Source organism: Lagenorhynchus albirostris, chromosome 2, assembly GCF_949774975.1.
Source record: "Lagenorhynchus albirostris chromosome 2, mLagAlb1.1, whole genome shotgun sequence".
NCBI classification, from domain to species: domain Eukaryota; kingdom Metazoa; phylum Chordata; class Mammalia; order Artiodactyla; family Delphinidae; genus Lagenorhynchus; species Lagenorhynchus albirostris.
In genome coordinates this window covers 89,491,366-89,507,830 of record NC_083096.1, presented here as the reverse complement: position 1 = coordinate 89,507,830, position 16,465 = coordinate 89,491,366, and the positions used below count along the sequence as shown (strand labels likewise).

The 16,465-nt window shown below is 50.7% G+C and overlaps 1 protein-coding gene across 1 annotated transcript; it reads right to left on the bottom strand.

Annotated features, from left to right (window-relative positions):
- Positions 1-14,400: 14,400 nt before the first annotated feature.
- Positions 14,401-15,936, bottom strand: KCNA10 (potassium voltage-gated channel subfamily A member 10). Its single transcript, XM_060142417.1, has one exon. The coding sequence runs from the start codon at positions 15,934-15,936 to the stop codon at positions 14,401-14,403; it is 1,536 nt and encodes a 511-aa protein (XP_059998400.1).
- Positions 15,937-16,465: the final 529 nt, after the last annotated feature.

Genomic DNA, 16,465 nt, shown 5'->3' with positions numbered 1-16,465 from the left:
GAAAAGTAAATACCGACCCCCTCCCTGGGCGGCGGGGAGGCTAAAGCCGCCTTGCCTGCTTGGAAACACAGCAGCTCCTTCTGGGACGGGTCAGGCCTCGACGGGGTACAAGTACTAGGTGGGATTCAGCATGTCTCCCCGAACAGGGGCAGAAGGACACTGAAAAATCCCTTGCCCCACTGGAGGTTCCTGAGCTAGGGAGGTGAAAGAGGGTGACACAGGGGACTGTGGCCTTTCCCACGCAGCTGGCGGCCCTGGCCTGAGGTCTGGGACAAATATTCTGGGAATTTGCCTGGGCCTTGTCAAAGTGAACGCTCTCTTAGTCTCTCATTAAATGTTTATGTAACATACCTAGTACTAGGTGCCAAAGCCACGGTGGTGAGCAGAACACAACCTTCACCCTCTTAGAGCTTGGTAGGGGTGCCAATTACCAGGAACTTTACCATGGTGAGATTGATTGGGAGAGACTGCATTTTAGAATTTAAATACTCTGTCCCATTGTTCTTTCAATTGATTGCAGTGTCCTAAAAAACCTGGTAATTCCAAAATCAAACTCCATCTGCCAGACTGTTTCTTAGGCCAATGAGTGTCCCAGTTTTTAGTCTAGAAGGTATGGTCCCCATTCAGCCTGTGCTTCAGAGCCCCTGAGGTGGAGCATGTCTTTGCATGGAGGAAAGGGGAGCAGGCCTGGCACCTTGAAACCTCACCCACTCAGCTGCTCTTGCAGCATGCCCTACGCTGGCTCATGGAAGCCCTTCCCTCCCTGGGGCAGCCTATGACCAGCTCCCTCCGCTCTGCTACTCCTGGTGGGCCACCTGGACTTCACCAGCCTCTGGAAAGGGCCCCAGATGAGATGTCATTTTTATAGTCCCAACAGGTTTCGAGAGAGGATCTGAGAGCTAAAGCCAGAGGGCAGCCGAGAGCTATGACGTGATGGGGACATCTGGGAAGGGGGAGTTGCTGCAGGCTGCTCCCGCAGAGGCTCCGCAGGGCTCGGGGGCCCAAACTGGGCCTGGCGGGCTGGGGAAGAGGCACCGCCTCTAGGATTTGCCTTGAAGCTTTCGGCAGCTTTGACTATCTCCTTAGATCCATTGGTGGGCAGCCCCCAGCGTCTAAGACCCTGGAGCAGATGACTCTCACGTCAGGCCTCCTGGCACTGCAGAGGATGTCTGGTGGGGGGGGTGGGGGGTGCCCTAAAGGCTGTGACTTCAGTCTTTTTTTTTTTTTTTTTTTTTTGTGATACGCGGGCCTCTCACTGTTGTGGCCTCTCCCGTTGCGGAGCACAGGCTCCGGACGCACAGGCTCAGTGGCCATGGCTCACGGGCCCAGCCGCTCCGTGGCATGTGGGATCTTCCCGGACCGGGGCACGAACCCGTGTCCCCTGCATTGGCAGGCGGACTCTCAACCACTGTGCCACCAGGGAAGCCCAGTGACTTCAGTCTTTGATGAAATAAGACCTGATCCTCCAGGGTGGGCCTGGTTCAGAGGCTCTCTCACTGGAGAGCAGAGACTGGACCTTGCTGGCAAGTCACCTCTTCTTCGGGGGTCTCTGATCATCACTGCTGCCATCACCACGTGTTCCCCAGTTAAAGGTGCTGCTCCCTTTAACTCTCTGGCTCAGGTAGGGGTACACGGCTCTAGTGCACAGGCTCTGGATGACACAAAGTGGAGTAAACAAGAGTGACATATCCCCAGGTGGTCGGGTTTGAGAGCTGTGTGTTGACCCACTCTATCTCCTGGCTGATTTCTTTGTAACAGATACCAACTGCGTTAGTTTTCTATTGCTGTTGCTACAAATTAGCACAAATTTAGTGGCTTGAAACAATATAAATGTATTATCTCATAGTTCTGGAGGTTGGAAATCCAAAATTGGTCTCAGTGGGCTACAATTAAGGTGTCAGGAGAGCTGCCTTCTTTCAGGGAGCTCTAGGGAGAATTGATTTCCTCACCTTTTCCAGTTACTAGGCTGCCTGAATTCCTTGGCTCATGGCCTCGTCACTTCGACCTCTGCTTCTGTTGGCACATCTCCTGAATCTGACCTCCTGCCTCCCTCTTATAAGGACCCTTGTGGGTCCCACCTAACCCAGGATCACCTCCCCCACCTCAAGATCCTTAACTTAGTCGCATCTGCAAACCCCCATTGCCATGTTTTGTTTTGTTTTTTAATTTTATTTATTTTTGGCTGCGTTGGGTCTTTGTTGCTGCACGTGGGCTTTCTCTAGTTGTGGCGAGCGGGGGTCACTCTTCGTTGCAGTGCATGGGCTTCTCATTGTGGTGGCTTCTCTTGTTGTGGAGCACGGGTTCTAGGCACGCAGGTTCAGTAGTTGTGGCTCACAGGCTCAGCAACACGGGCGTAGTTGCTCCATGGCATATGGGATCTTCCCGGACCAGGGTTCGAACCCACATCCCCTGCATTGGCTGGCGGATTCTTAACCACTGTGCCACCAGGGAAGTCACCCTATTGCCATGTTAAAGTAACATATTCAAAGGTTTCAGGAAATAAGATGCGGACATCTTTGGGGACCATTATTCTGCCTCCATGTTATCTTATTGCCGTCTGCCCTGAAGCTCATGTCCAGATAGTTTCCCTCCTCGAGGTCTAGATATAAGAAAGGGAGGTTGTAGTAGAGGCAGGGGCACCCTCCACCTGCCCAAGACCCTCCTCCTTGGAAGACTGACAACGAGAATCCAGTTCCTTCAGAGAATACCTTGTCTCGTCCGTACTGGGTGACCTTTCTCTATGGCTGCTGCAGGACCAGTTCATTAGAATACCATCAAGTACTCCCAACATCAGCACCCCTGCCCCCCAAATCATAGCAGGATAATCTCCTTACAAAAACTCAGAGAGCCAAGGACTGAAGCTAAGACATCGCAGCTGGACACTTGTTCCTCAAAATCCCATGCCCCATCCACCAAGCCTGCTGTTTTCTTTACTAAGAATTGTTTCTATGAAAGGAAGGAGAATATTGGCATATGGATATCTAAGTTGGGGAGAGGGTACCACTGTAGGGGAAGGGAAGAAACTACCTCCAGAACCTCGAACTGCCAATGCCATTGTGTCCTCCTGAGGTCCCAGGGCTGGTACCTGAGTCCAGCTGGGGCTTAGACTTGATTCCAAGTCCTCAGGGAGTATCTGTTCACCAAAGTCAAGAGACTGGAGAAGATGGAACTGCCCTGACACTAAGTTTTAGAGAAATAAATAGAAATGCTTTCTTCTCACTGTACATTGTAATTGTATGGAACTTCTTTCACTTGAAGTGGTACTGTCTTGATAGAGAAACAAGTTTTTAAAAGTTTAGATAAAATTGAGGATGTCAGACTGGGTTCAGCTCCAACCTTGCCATTCATTAGGCCATGTGATCATGACATTTCTGGGCCTCAGTTTTCTCAGCTGTAAAATGGGAACACATAAGAACTACTCACTGAGGGGCTTCCCTGGTGGCACAGTGGTTATGAATCTGCCTGCCAATGCAGCGGACATGGCTTTGAGCCCTTGTCCAGGAAGATCCCACATGCTGCAGAGCAAATAAGCCTGCAAGCCACAACTACTGAGCCCATGTGCCACAACTATGGAAGCCTGAGCACCTAGAGCCTGTGCTCCGTAACAAGAGAAGCCACTGCAGTGAGAAGCCCGCACGCAGCAACGAAGTGTAGCCCCCTGCTCACCACAACTAAAGAAAGCCCGTGCTCAGCGACGAAGACCCAAACGCAGCCAAAGGAAAAAAAAAATTAATTAATTAAAAAAAGAAAGAACTACCCACCAAGGACAGTAATAAGGAAAAAGTAAGATAGTGAATGTGAAAGTGCCTTGTGCAAAGGGATATGCCATGAAGAATGTTATTATTAAAGGAATGTAAGCATGCTGGGAAGCATTTAACACCTGGGAGTTTGGGGGCCAGGAGGACAGTTATACCTTTAGACAGCCAGTACCTTGGTGGCAGAGAACTGGGCTGACTGGCCCAAGAGTCATCTGGATGTGGGAGACCTTATATTTTCATGTGGTTTCTATTCCCTTATGCTCCTCTCATTCTAATCATCCCTCCCCTGGTCTAGCTCCACTTTGGCAAATGAGAAAATATCCTATGAAATACTTTACCCTGTGTGATTGACAGCCTTCCAAAATCGTCTCCAATAAAACCTGCTTCCATGTATTCACACTCTTGTGTAATCCCTCCTCTTGAGTGTGGGCTGGATTTAGTGGATTGCTTGTAACAAACACCTGAAAGTGATGGGGTATCAGTTCCGAGGCAGAATTGCAAAGACGGTGGATCACGCCTTGTTTGCGCCCTCTCCTGCCTCTCACCTGCTCGCTCTGAGGAAGCAGATTGCCTTTTCGTCAGCTGCCCTATGAAGAGGTGCACAAGTGAAGGAACTGAGGGCGACCTGCGGCCAACAGCCGGAGAGGAATTGTCCCCCTCGGTCCAGCAGTCCTGGAGAAACCAAGTCTTGCCAACGAGCACATGAGTGAGCTTGGAAGCAGATCCCTTCACCCGTTTGAGCCTTAAGGTGACTGCTGCCACATTGGCTGACACCTGGTTGCAGCCTCATGAGAGACCCTGAGGCACAGAAACCATGAAATAATGAATGCATATTGTTTTAAGCTGCTAAATTTTGGGGTAATTTGTTATGTGGCAATAGATAGCCATGTAAAGTGTCATTCAACACTAAGGAATCACAGTGTCATTACACTTCTAGTTTAGTAAATACAACCGAACATTGTATTTCGGTTGGCATTGTATTCCTGTGCCAGGAACATAGTACTGGGGCTTCTCAGGCTATGGAGATGAGCCAGGCAACAGCCCGCTCCCCAGAAGCTCACAGCGGAGGAGGCAGTAGGCATGGAATGGGCAAGGAGGGGGTGGGGGCGAGGCAGAGGAGACATCAGAACAAGCTGCCTGGAGGGAGGGGTGTTTGGAGTGGCCTGAAATGATAGAAGGTAAAGCTAGACCCAGAGAGGGTGAGTGGCCTCAAGTCGCACAGCTAATCCACACAGATCCGCTGGGCTGCACGGGCAGCACAGAGCATGGGTCTCTCCACATTTTCTGGGCAAATGGAACACAACCCAGACAAAGGAATAAGGTGATGCTGAAGAAAAAAATAGCTGCTCTTGCAGAGTTTTGTTTCCTGGGGGAGTGGGGCAGAATTACAGGGTATGGTTGTGGGAAGAACGGGACGTTGACAGAGCTTGGGTCCCCCGCTCCAGGTGCGACAACAGAGGCAGAGCAAGGGTGTGTAAGTCTTCCCGCCAGAAACGTCTTTTATGTCAGGCTGCCCCGCGTTGCCTTCGTCTCTGTCCTGTGCCCTTTCCAGGGCCCCTGGGGTGTTCCTGCCTCCCTCCTTCTTCCCTCCCCCCAGCCCAGGATGCTTCTCATTCCCTGGAAAAGGGCTCAGGGATATTGTGTCGGAGGCAGAGTCAGGCCTGCAGGGTGTGTGCGTGTGTGCGTGTGCGTGTGCGTGTGTGTGTGTGTGAGTGTGCGTGTGTGGAAGTAATTCTTGATCTCAGGGGTCCTGCGAGGCAGGAACCAAGCCATTGAGAAACTCCAAAACATGACTCAAGTAGTTTAGGAAAAAGCTTCATTTTACAAGTCACTAGTGGGAGCTGTTTCCAGAACCTACTCAGGCATTCTGCTGATTGCAAATCTACTGGCTTGAGGAACTCGGGATGGGGTAGGCGCTCACCCTCAGGGGACTCGCCAAGCGCTCTCAGCACCCCTCGCCTGACTGCCTTCCACTGCTCTCCTTCCCATCCACTCCTCACCTGTCGCACCTTCACTGCTCCTGACCCCCACTGCACTGAGGAGGCAGCGGCAGGGACGGAGGGGAAAGTCAAGGTTGCTGGCTGGGAACGTTTCTCCTACTCTTCACTTTAATCCCTGACACAGTGTGAGGGGCCTGCAGTGGGGTGGCCTCTGTTCCCATGGCAGGTAGTGGGCTCCATGGAGGGAGGGCGCATGGTGTTGTAGGGCCCACACAGACTCTGGTATCAGGGCTAGAGGCTGCTGCTTTTCCTCGCTGTGTGACTTTGGGCATGTGACTTAACCTCTCTGAACCAGTTTCCTCATTTGTAAAGGAAACTGGGAGGGGAGATCAAAATTATTATGGGGTATTGTGCCCCCGCTCCCAAAGGATATGTTGGAGTCCTAACCCCCAGGATCTCAGAATGTGACCTTATTTGGAGATAGCTCTTTACAGAGGTCATCAAGTTAAAACAGGTCATTAGGTGGGCCCTAATCTAGCCTCCAGAACTGTGAGACCATAAGTTTCTGATGTGTAAGCCACCCAGTTTGAGGTACTTTGTTATGGCAGCCCTGGTAAACTGATACAGTCATACTCACCAGAAGACGCAGAACAAACATCTGGCCTACAGGAAAGACTAATCCCCACGGGGTAGAAGGAAGGGGCTCCTTCTCCTTTCCTGCCCCCATTTTCTTCCAGAGCAAACGTTCCTTGTCTGACAAGCCCTGCTCTGTGAGACCCTGCTCGGGGGAGGCAGCTGTGGTGTCAGGTGTCAGGGGGAGGCCACAGGCTCAGGTCCCCGCCCACCAAAGAGTAGACGGTGACACCTGGGACAAGTCATTGAACTTTTCGGAATCTCAGTTTCATCAACTCTAAAGTGAGGCAAATACCCAAACCTCCTCGACTACTTTGAAGGGTTATTGTGAGGCTCAAGTGAGATAATCACGTGTATGGAATCATTTTATAACCCCCCTCAGCATTAATTACTACTGTGGTTATTCCTGGCATAAGGAGGAATTCTGAAGACACAGCAAGGTGTCATAGGGGAGCGTGGAAGGAGGCATCCCTGCTTTGTGGGAAAATGCGATACTGTCCTAAGGATCCCACAGAGGCAGAAGCCAGAGGCTTGCTCAGGAGTGTTCCGAGTACTGTGCCACCCTGAGCTCAGGTATGCTGTCACCAAGTGGCAACAGGAATCCTGCCCATGTTTTGAAACTTTTTTTGAGATCTCATGGAGGGGAGGGGTGTGGGGCAGAAATCTACTAATTATTTAGTGCCAGTTCTATGAAGGGGGCTTTGTAGTCGACATCTCACTTAATTCTTTTGAAGAATTACCCCTAATAACCCCAACTTATAGTTGAAAGGATTGAGTCTCAGGGAGTTTGAGCAACCTGGACTTATAAGGTAAGGACTGTCAAGCCTGGGCTCCTTACACATCCTGACTTTCCAGATGCAACACGGCCATTTCTGCTTGTGGTTCCCTAGCAAGTAAAGTGCTCCAAGACTACTTAACTTAAAAAAAGCACCCATCTGTCATTAAACATTTGAACTTGAGCATTTCATTTACAGATGATGTTTTTGAGAAAATTATAACAAACCTCAAGATATCTGAACACCTTTTTCCTTTACAAGGAACTATTTTTAGTCTTAGCTTTTCCCCTCTTTTCTTGCCCCTTTATCCAGTTTCAAAGAGTTGCAGCTCTTTGTTCTTTCTACTCACTTATTTAAGCTTTTTAAAAAATGCCTCTTCCATTACCAACATGCTAGACTTCCGGCCCCGGCCAAAAACCTTCCCTTCCCCTCAGTGCCTCTCTGTCACCCCAAAGAAGAGAAAGAGAGACACACGCCTGGCCTCTCTCTCCACCTCCTGCAGTGAGGTCCTCACTCTCTCTAAGACAAGGCCAGATGAGCCTCTTGGAAAACGCAAAACGCTGTTTTCCCCTCTCTCCACTCAAAGGGAAGCATCTTGGTACTTGATCCTTCAGAACTGGAAGGGAACATCACTCTCCTTTTGCTCTCTCTGGCAAGAGAATTCTCCAGGACTAGAATTTGTGTCAGTGCTGGCAGGACTGCCCTCCTGGGCTTCAGATTCTTTCCCACTTGAATGTGCCGACACTTCTAATGGAGTGGAACGCCTTGGGGGAGACTGAGCTACGGTTTTAGGCTCTCCTTTGTAGGCTCCATCCCAGGACTGGTTAGGGGGTGGGCTCATGCAGGCTTGGTGTCCCTTGAGTCTGAAGGGGCCAGGGACTGAGAGGGGTGGCTGGCTTTTCACTCACAGGGAGAGCTCAGAAAGATGATGTTTTATCAGGAGGCACAGGCCTCAGACCCATCCTCAGGGAGGGTGTGGATTTCTGGCTCTTCTGAGAAGGCTGTTTCCACCCCCTGAGGGCAGAGACCCCTCTCAGTCTCTGTAACCCCAGAGCCTTTTTTGGTGTCTGGTTCATAGCAGGGATGGGGTGAATGTTGGAGGAGAGAGAGAGCATGCTGTCTACATGCCTAAGAAAGTGAACTGGGCACGTGGTGGGCGTTCATTTTCTTCTCCTGCTTGGAATCTCAGAAAACAGAGAATTCAGGTCCTGAACAGAAGATTCTGTGTCAAGAAATTACTTCAACCCAAACTCTCCAGGTAAATGGGTCTTGATGATCATCATTTGGGGGAATCAGGGGCCTCTCAGTCCGCCCTCCTGTGGCCTCAGTTCTGCCTTGGATGCCCCTTTCTTTCTCTTCTTCCTTTCCTCCCTTGATTTGTTGAGCATCTATTATGCACCAGGCACTGTGTTGGGATGTTAACATTAAAAAGGCACAGGCCCTTGAAGGGTTTACCACCTGCGGGGGACTTTTGATCTTAGGCTTCAGCCATCTCCTCCTACTTTGTAGCGTGTTTTACCTTTTGGTAAGGAATTTCATATATTATCTTATTTAATTCTCACAATAGCCTTGGGAGTTTTGTATTATTTATCTTTCTGCTATATTTATCTTTTCCTGTTATATTTATTCTTCCTGTTGACAATAGAACAATAGGGTCAGGTGGGAAGGAGGGGGCTCGGAAGAATAGAAGATCCACCCAGAGTCCCTAAGGAGGATGGCTGTTATCCCTCTGCGTGCATCTGACTGACACCTCAGCGCTCGAGTGAAATAGCATTCATTATCCGGTGACATTTCTCAAGCAGCTTCTTACCTCTGCTTCCCCTGAGATGCAATAACAAAGATTCGTCTGATCTTCCTTTCCTCCATCTCCCTGGCTCCCTGCACCTCCAGTTCCTTTTCATCCCTGCGTCTGAGGGCAAACGGTCTCCCGTCTCTAGGATGTGCCGGCCGGGCAGACTCAGTGGTCTCTGGGGAGACTGGGTGGCTTCCTTCCTCTCACTTCAAAGGGACTTTGGAGTGCTGCACTCCGCGGGGTGAACGCATTTTATTTTTTAGGGGGCTGGAATCAGCTTCTGGGCAGGAACACTTTGGGTGTCTCTTTCCTTTCCATCCCAGGACCTGAAGGGTGGGGCTGGCGAGAGGGCTGTTGGGTGCCTTGGCAACAGTGGGAAGTGCGCTCCTTCCCCAGAAGCTGCTGTGGAGGTGGGCCTGGAGGACTCCATGGGAGGAGGGCCTGCTGAGGTGGGCGAGGGCTGGACAGCCAGGGCGTGTTGGTGAGCAGTTCAAACTGACTGGGGAGGCTGGACATCCGGGATGCTTGAGCCGAGCAAACTTCTGAAGGCTCAGCTGTTCCACTGGGAATCTCGTGAAGGCATCCGAGACAGGGAGACCTGCAGAGTGGGGCTTTTTGCCATCCTCTCTCCTGTCCACCAGGCCGAGCAGCCCCAGAGGGAGGGGACAGGAAGATTTCCCTAAAGATGGCTGGAGCATGTTCTAGGCCAGGCCTCCCCTGGGCCCCTCCCTGGCTACACCCAGGACCCAGAGCCCACCCCCATAATACCTCCAAGGGGCACCTGCCCATCATACTCTACATTATGGAATATCTGGCTTCAGCCTGAAGGTCTGGGATTTGGGGGAGAGTGGGAGTAGAACAAAATCTTAACAGGCCTAGAGTGGTTTGGTTTGGTATCTTTAGGGCAATTGGGAGGGAGAGCTTAAAGGGACAATTCATTAATTCAGAAAAGCACTTATTGAACCCGTGCTCTGTGCTGAGATAGGCCCTGGGACTATAGCGATGGACCAGACAGACAAAAATGCCTATCATTTTTTTTTTTTTTTTTTTGCGGTATGCGGGCCTCTCACTGTTGTGGCCTCTCCCGTTGCGGAGCACAGGCTCCGGACACGCAGGCTCAGCGGCCATGGCTCACGGGCCCAGCCGCTCCGCGGCACGTGGGATCTTCCGGGACCGGGGCACGAACCCGTGTCCCCTGCATCGGCAGGCGGACTCTCAACCACTGCGCCACCAGGGAAGCCCAAAAATGCCTATCTTTTTGATCTAACATGTGAGGACTTAAAGATAGTAATTAGATACAAAGACGATTATACGTATTTATGTATTTTTGGTTAGATGGTGATAAGGCTGGGGCCTGGGGACTGCCATGCTCCCTCCCCATGGAGAATGCTTGCTTGTCCAACAGAGACCAGCAGACAAGGGCAATGGACAGAAGTGACGAGAGCTCCGAAGGTGGCGTGTGAGTCTCCAGGCCCAGTGGGCCTACCATCAGCTCTCCTGCATTTCTCAGTCATGTGAGCCAATAAAGCCCTCTCTTTTGGTTCCATTTGATTGGGTTTCTGCCACCCGCAACCGGAAGCATCCTGCCCATCACATTCCTGCAGCAGCTTGTGTCCTGTCAGGGAATGCTGAGCAAGTCGCGGGGAAGTTCTTCCCAGCAGCCTGGTGAGGCAGGTGTAACGCTGTCTTTTTTTTTTAGATTTGGAAGTAAGTTCAAAGAGGTTGAGTACAAGTATAAGAACGAGAGAAATAAGAAGTCACAAAAGGACATGTCTCAAACAAAGGGCAGGTCCTAAGCAGCCACTTTGGCCACCTGCAGAGGTCCTGAGGAGCCTGGTTGGCCAGTTTGGGTGGGAGAGGGATGCTGGGAGGACCCTGAGACTACTCCCTGCTGTGGAGGGAGGGGGGAAACTGCCCCGTTTGCTGTGAGGTTGGCCTTTTTTTCGTCTCCATTTTCCATGTAAGGAAACTGAGGCTCATTGAGGCCAAAGTCATACAATTGTTAAAAATTCAGCCAGGTCCTTCGATTCCAAGTCTAGGGAGCTTTCTACTCAAAAAATCCTTAAATTTTGGAAACTCTTTGTGGTTTATAAAGCACTTTTCAAAGAGAATGATGAATAGACACAACTGTTAGTCCTGACTTGCACAGTTCTTCCCAAAGATAGCTGGCATGATATGGTAGAAGAGAAAACACAAGATTTGGAAGCCTTCTGCAAATTGTAGCACTCTCTGAAAATGTTTCTGTTGTTTCTCTTACATTATTTGCATATTTTTACTGTGGAAATTTAAGGGGACACTTTCGTTCTTTCTGTGTCCTTATTCAGTGGCTATAAATTGTCTGCCACACAGTAGGAGCTCAATAAATATTAAGTGGCTGAATGAAGCCTCAGGCCTTGCTCTGCCCTCCTTAAGACAGGCTTCTCTGAGCCCAGCTGCTGACCAGTCCTTTCCTCCTTGATGAGAGTGGGAGTATCCTTCCTTCTGTGTTTTGCACTTGACCCCCTCGGCAGCCCTGTCCTGTCTGCCCTGCCTCTCTCCTTTCCCTCTGGCAGTGAGTCACCTTGGGTGCTCCACTGTGGACCACATATCTCATTGCAAACAGGAGGCTGGACAGATGGATGGTGAAAGGGGCTCCCATAGCCCATCTCCCTGGGCTGCTGGGGAAGAAATAAATGACTCAGCGCTGGCCCACAGGACTGTGACACCAGCCCTACTGGCAGCAGCGGCATGGGGAGTGGAGGGCTTGCTTCTGCAGCCCAGCTCCCTGACTCAAGCCTGAAGGCCTGGACCTGCTTTCTGGGCCTCAGAAGCCTCTGATCAGACCTCCTAACCATGTAGGGTAACTGGATTAGCTGGAGAAAAAGAGTGGCTCCCTTTGTCCTGCTAGACTGGACTTTGCCTGCAGGATCCCAGGAAGAAAATGGCTGGGGCTGCAGGCTCCAGGGCTCTATCTTGGCCTCTGGGGGCACTGGTCCAGTCTGCTCTGGGGTCTCATTATCTTACCCCATTTGCAGTATGTGACGGTGTAAGGCCAACCTGTGGCTCAGCCACTGAACATGGAATCAGAGAGAATAAGAAAGCAGGGGCCTTAGGAGAAGAGCCTCCCTGCTCCCAGGAATGCACCAAGCCTGTCTGCATGACGCAGCTCCACTTCCTTGCCCCAGCAGAAGCCGTTCTCCGGGTTAGGGTGCTCTGGGCAGGCAGCCTGGTGGGATACACTTTGGCATCAAAGAGACCTAAATTCACATCCCTCCGTACTGCTTCCTGGCCATGTGTCCTTGAACCTCTCTGAACCAGTTTCCTCACGTTGCAAAATTGGAGAGCTGACGTGTGAGGGCAAAGGGTTTCTCTGTGGGGAGAAGTTTTGGTGTAAAAGATCATGATGACGTGGCTCCCAGAAGGCAGAATGTGGGCATGTGGGCTCTTTTGTCAAATACGCTTTGGATTCTGGGCAAATGGTTTTTGTAAGGGCCTGGTGTATATAAAAATTTACATCACCCCAAATCAGAGTGCAATCACCAACCTGGCATCTGAGCTTGTGTGATCCTGTAAAAGAAATGCCACAAAAGACAGTGGGAGTGATCTGTTCACTAGACCACCATCTTGGCACTGGAGGCTAGCACAGAGGTTCAGGGCAATCCCACAGGTGGAAGGAAGTCCAAGACATCTGGTCAACCCCACATGCTTGGAAGTGAAGTGTGGGTAAAGAATTGGAGAATGACCTGAAGAGGAAGAATTGAAAGGGACCTTAGAAAATTGTGAGGAAGACATTCCAAAGCCCAGAACTCTGAGGCTCAGGCCTGGGACAGGAGTCCAGCTTGCCCAGGTCCAAGGGCAAGATCTAGCCAAGGCTAGATCTTTTCATGACTCAGTGCTAAATTACATCTTGGATTTAAAATGCAAGAAGGAGATTGAGACTTTTAGAGCAGGAGGGGGACTTAAAATGGCTAAGTCCAGCTTCCTAGGGCCCAGACTAAGGACATAGGAAAGGAAAGAAGCAGCTTTCTCCCACACCAGTTCATCTGTTCGACTGTCCTGAAGTGGAAGCTGTGTGATGGTACCTGGGGCTGCAGTTGTGTGGATCTGGGCGTGTTCCAGGGCTGTGTGCTGTGGGTGTGCAGTGGAGCTGTGCAGTGGCCTGCAGCCCAGGGGCATTATTCTGGTGTTGACTCGCCTTTGAGGTGTGGCCAGACATTGAGTATTGGGTCGGAGGAAGGCACAGGCCTCCTTACTTGAGGGGTGAGGAGGGAGGGACAGAGGGGAGACTTCCTTTCCTGCCTTTTGGGGAATCCCAACTCCATTCCCCAATCCTGGGAGCTTGATGGACTGAGGAAGATCCTCTCCCAAGAGGGCAGTTCCTGTGACAATAGCCCTCCTTGGGGCGGGGGGGGGGTGCCTGGCCTCTGCACACATGTCTTAGGGTCCTGCTGTTCTTGCCCCAGCTGCCCCACAGGCTACTGGTCAATTCCTGATGACTCAGTGGGAGCTGAACCCCAAGGCAGGTGGACTTTCCTGGAGCAGCTCTCCGAGGCCCTAGTATATATACTTCCCAAACTCAGGATCCCAGTCTTTGCACAAATTCATGGAGATGGGCCAAGAGAAAAACATCTGGGAACGTTTCTACTTGTCTACTGTCCAAGGGAGGGACTGAGGAGCAAGGGGACCAGGCCGGCATTGCCTCCCAGGCTGCATGGAGAAGGGGGACCCCGCGGGAAGAGTGTGCTTGCCCAGAAGTTTGCCTCCTGGATCCTCTGAAAGACCGACCCCTCAAGTTCCTCTCCTCCTGCACCCAATTCTATCACATTCTCTTCATTAGTAGAAAGAGCACCAGACCAGTAGGTAGGAGACTCAGGCTCCAGCGCTGACTGTGTCACTGTTTCTGGGTGATCTTAGGTAAGTTGCTGTCTCCTGGTTTGTTTATCTGCAAAGGGGAAATAATCATCAAATCTGTTCTACTGGTTATTTTTAGATGCAGTGAGATGATGTAGGTGAAAGAGCTTTGGAAAATGTATGCAATGCTACACAACTGTATGGTATTATTATCAAAAAACTCTGAGCACTTACTCATTGCTCATAGCCATCCCTGGCCATTTAATGTGTTTCCTCTTAGGGACACCAGAGCCAGGGCTTCTTCCTCTTTAATGTGACAATGAATCACCTGGGATTTTGTAAAAATGCAGATTCTGATTCAGCAGGTCTGAGGTGGCCTTTGATTCTGTATTTCCTTGCTTCCAGATGATGGTCTTGGGGACCACAGGTGAGTAGCAAGGACCTGAAATACCCCCTCATAGGAAAGGACCTTTCTACAGTCGATTGAAAAGACACAGCTCAGAAAATAGAGCAGAAGTATCAGTTTATTAAAATAGCTTCCAATCAAAGATGGCCTGTTGGTCACAAATGATACATTTTGGTTTCTGAAAAGACAGAGAGCAAGAGGTGGGTGGGGGAGAGAGACACAGAGAGACCCGGGAGACTCAGGGGGCCAAGAAGCCCTGGACACATCACTTCCTAGACTTCTCTGAGGAGCAGCCATTGTTGGTCTTACTAAGAGAGTCTGTGCTGCCCATTCTTGAGCCCACACTGTTGAGGAGTTTGTCAATTTTTCCTGGGATGTTCTGCTTCTCCTCATTCTCAGTCTCCCGGTGGTAAAAGTAGTTAAAGTTGGAGACAATGACAGGCACAGGGAGGGCAACGGTGAGGACCCCTGCAATGGCACACAGAGTACCCACAATTTTCCCTCCTGGGGTGGTTGGGCACATGTCCCCATAGCCCACAGTTGTCATGGTGACCACCGCCCACCAGAAGCCATCAGGAATGCTAGAGAAATGGGACTCTGGCTCGTCCACCTCAGCAAAGTAGACTGCACTGGAGAAAAGGATGACCCCAATAAAAAGGAAAAAGATGAGCAGCCCCAGCTCCCGCATGGAAGCCTTCAGCGTCTGCCCCAGGATCTGCAGCCCCTTGGAGTGGCGGGAGAGCTTGAAGATGCGGAAGACCCTCACCAGGCGGATGACCCTCAGGATGGCCAGGGACATGTTCTGCTGGGTGCTCGGCTCTGTCTCCTGGACCAGCTCCGTGATGAGGGTTGCAAAGTAGGGGATGATGGAGATGATATCAATGATGTTTATGATGTTCCTGAAGAAGTCGGTCTTGCTGGGGCAGACCACAAAGCGGAGCACCAGCTCGAAGGTGAACCACACGATGCAGGTGGACTCCACCACGAAGAAGGGGTCGGTGAACATGGTGTGGGAGAGGACGGTCTTGCTCATGTTGAGGCTGGAGTCTCTCACCACCTTCAGTTCCCTGTCTTCTTGGAACTCGGGAAGTGTCTCAAGGCAGAAGACGGTGATGGAGATGACCACGACCAAGACAGAGACCATGGCCACACCACGGGCGGCGCTGGAGCTCTCAGGGTACTCGAAGAGGAGCCAGAACTGCCGGTGGATGTCGTTGGTGGGGAGCAATGTTTCAGGATCTTTGATGAAGCCTTCATCCTCTCGGAACTGGTCCATGGCCTCACTGCCCAGTTCATAGAAGGAGATCTCATCAGCAAAGACGTCGATAGGGACACTGGCCGGGCGCCGGATTTTCCCACCAGACTGGTAATAATATAGGATTCCATCAAAACTGGGCCGGTTCCTGTCAAAGAAATACTCATTTCTCATGGAGTCAAAGAACTGCATCCTTTTCTCCCAGTCTCCCAGGAGGGTCTCTGGGAACTGATTGAGTGTTCTGAGCTGGGTCTCGAACCTTAGCCCAGCAATGTTGATGATCACCCGCTGGTTTCCTTCATTCAAGACCGCTGCCTCAGGCCCTGGGGGATCGATGTAGTCTCCTGGGAGCTTGGAGAAGGCCGTCTCATGGTTGGTGCTGTCGTTGTTGAAGATATTCCAGTTGGAGAAGGAGCTGCTCCCAGTCTGGCCTTTCGGGATGGTTAGGTCAAAGTCTGTGGCATAGCCTGGCTCTTCCTGGATTTCATCTGAGTTATCAAAATTGACCAGGGCAACCTCCATTTCTTTCCAGCCACACGCATCCATCCTAGGGTAGTCAGGGAAGCAGCCTGAAGACCCTCAGTCTTCCCTGCCTGCTGTGAGCTGTGGAGAGGAAGAAGGGCATCATGGAGGAGCTAGGATAGGGTACAGCTGGCTCTGGATTATTGAGGTAAGTTTTCCAACGGATTAAAAAATGGTTTATTTTTAGCTTGGGATGGAACCTTCTGCCTATTTTGGCAACATTCTTCTTGAAATCCATTTGCTCCCTCTGAGTCTGCGCACACTAATAATTAGAAGAAATTGCAATGACGGAGCCTGGCTGAGAGGGGAAAACTTCCTCCAGCCAAAAAGGGTCTCTGTACACCATGGCGGAGAGAGGCCATAATGGAGAAGTTCACGTTTCTTAATAAAATGTATAATTTTGTACTTGTATGAAGTCCTCCAGTTTACCCAACACTTTTCATGCCCAATCTCATCCTTAACTTTTTTCTTTTTCTCACACTTAACGGCCAGTCCCTCACATATTCTGTTGGGCATTATATCTTCAAAATATATCTAGAGTTCAACCATTTCT

What these genes read in the sequence shown, in the direction of transcription:
- KCNA10 (XM_060142417.1), bottom strand. Translation starts at nt 15,936, where the DNA reads ATGGATGCGTGTGGCTGGAAAGAAATGGAGGTTGCCCTGGTCAATTTT.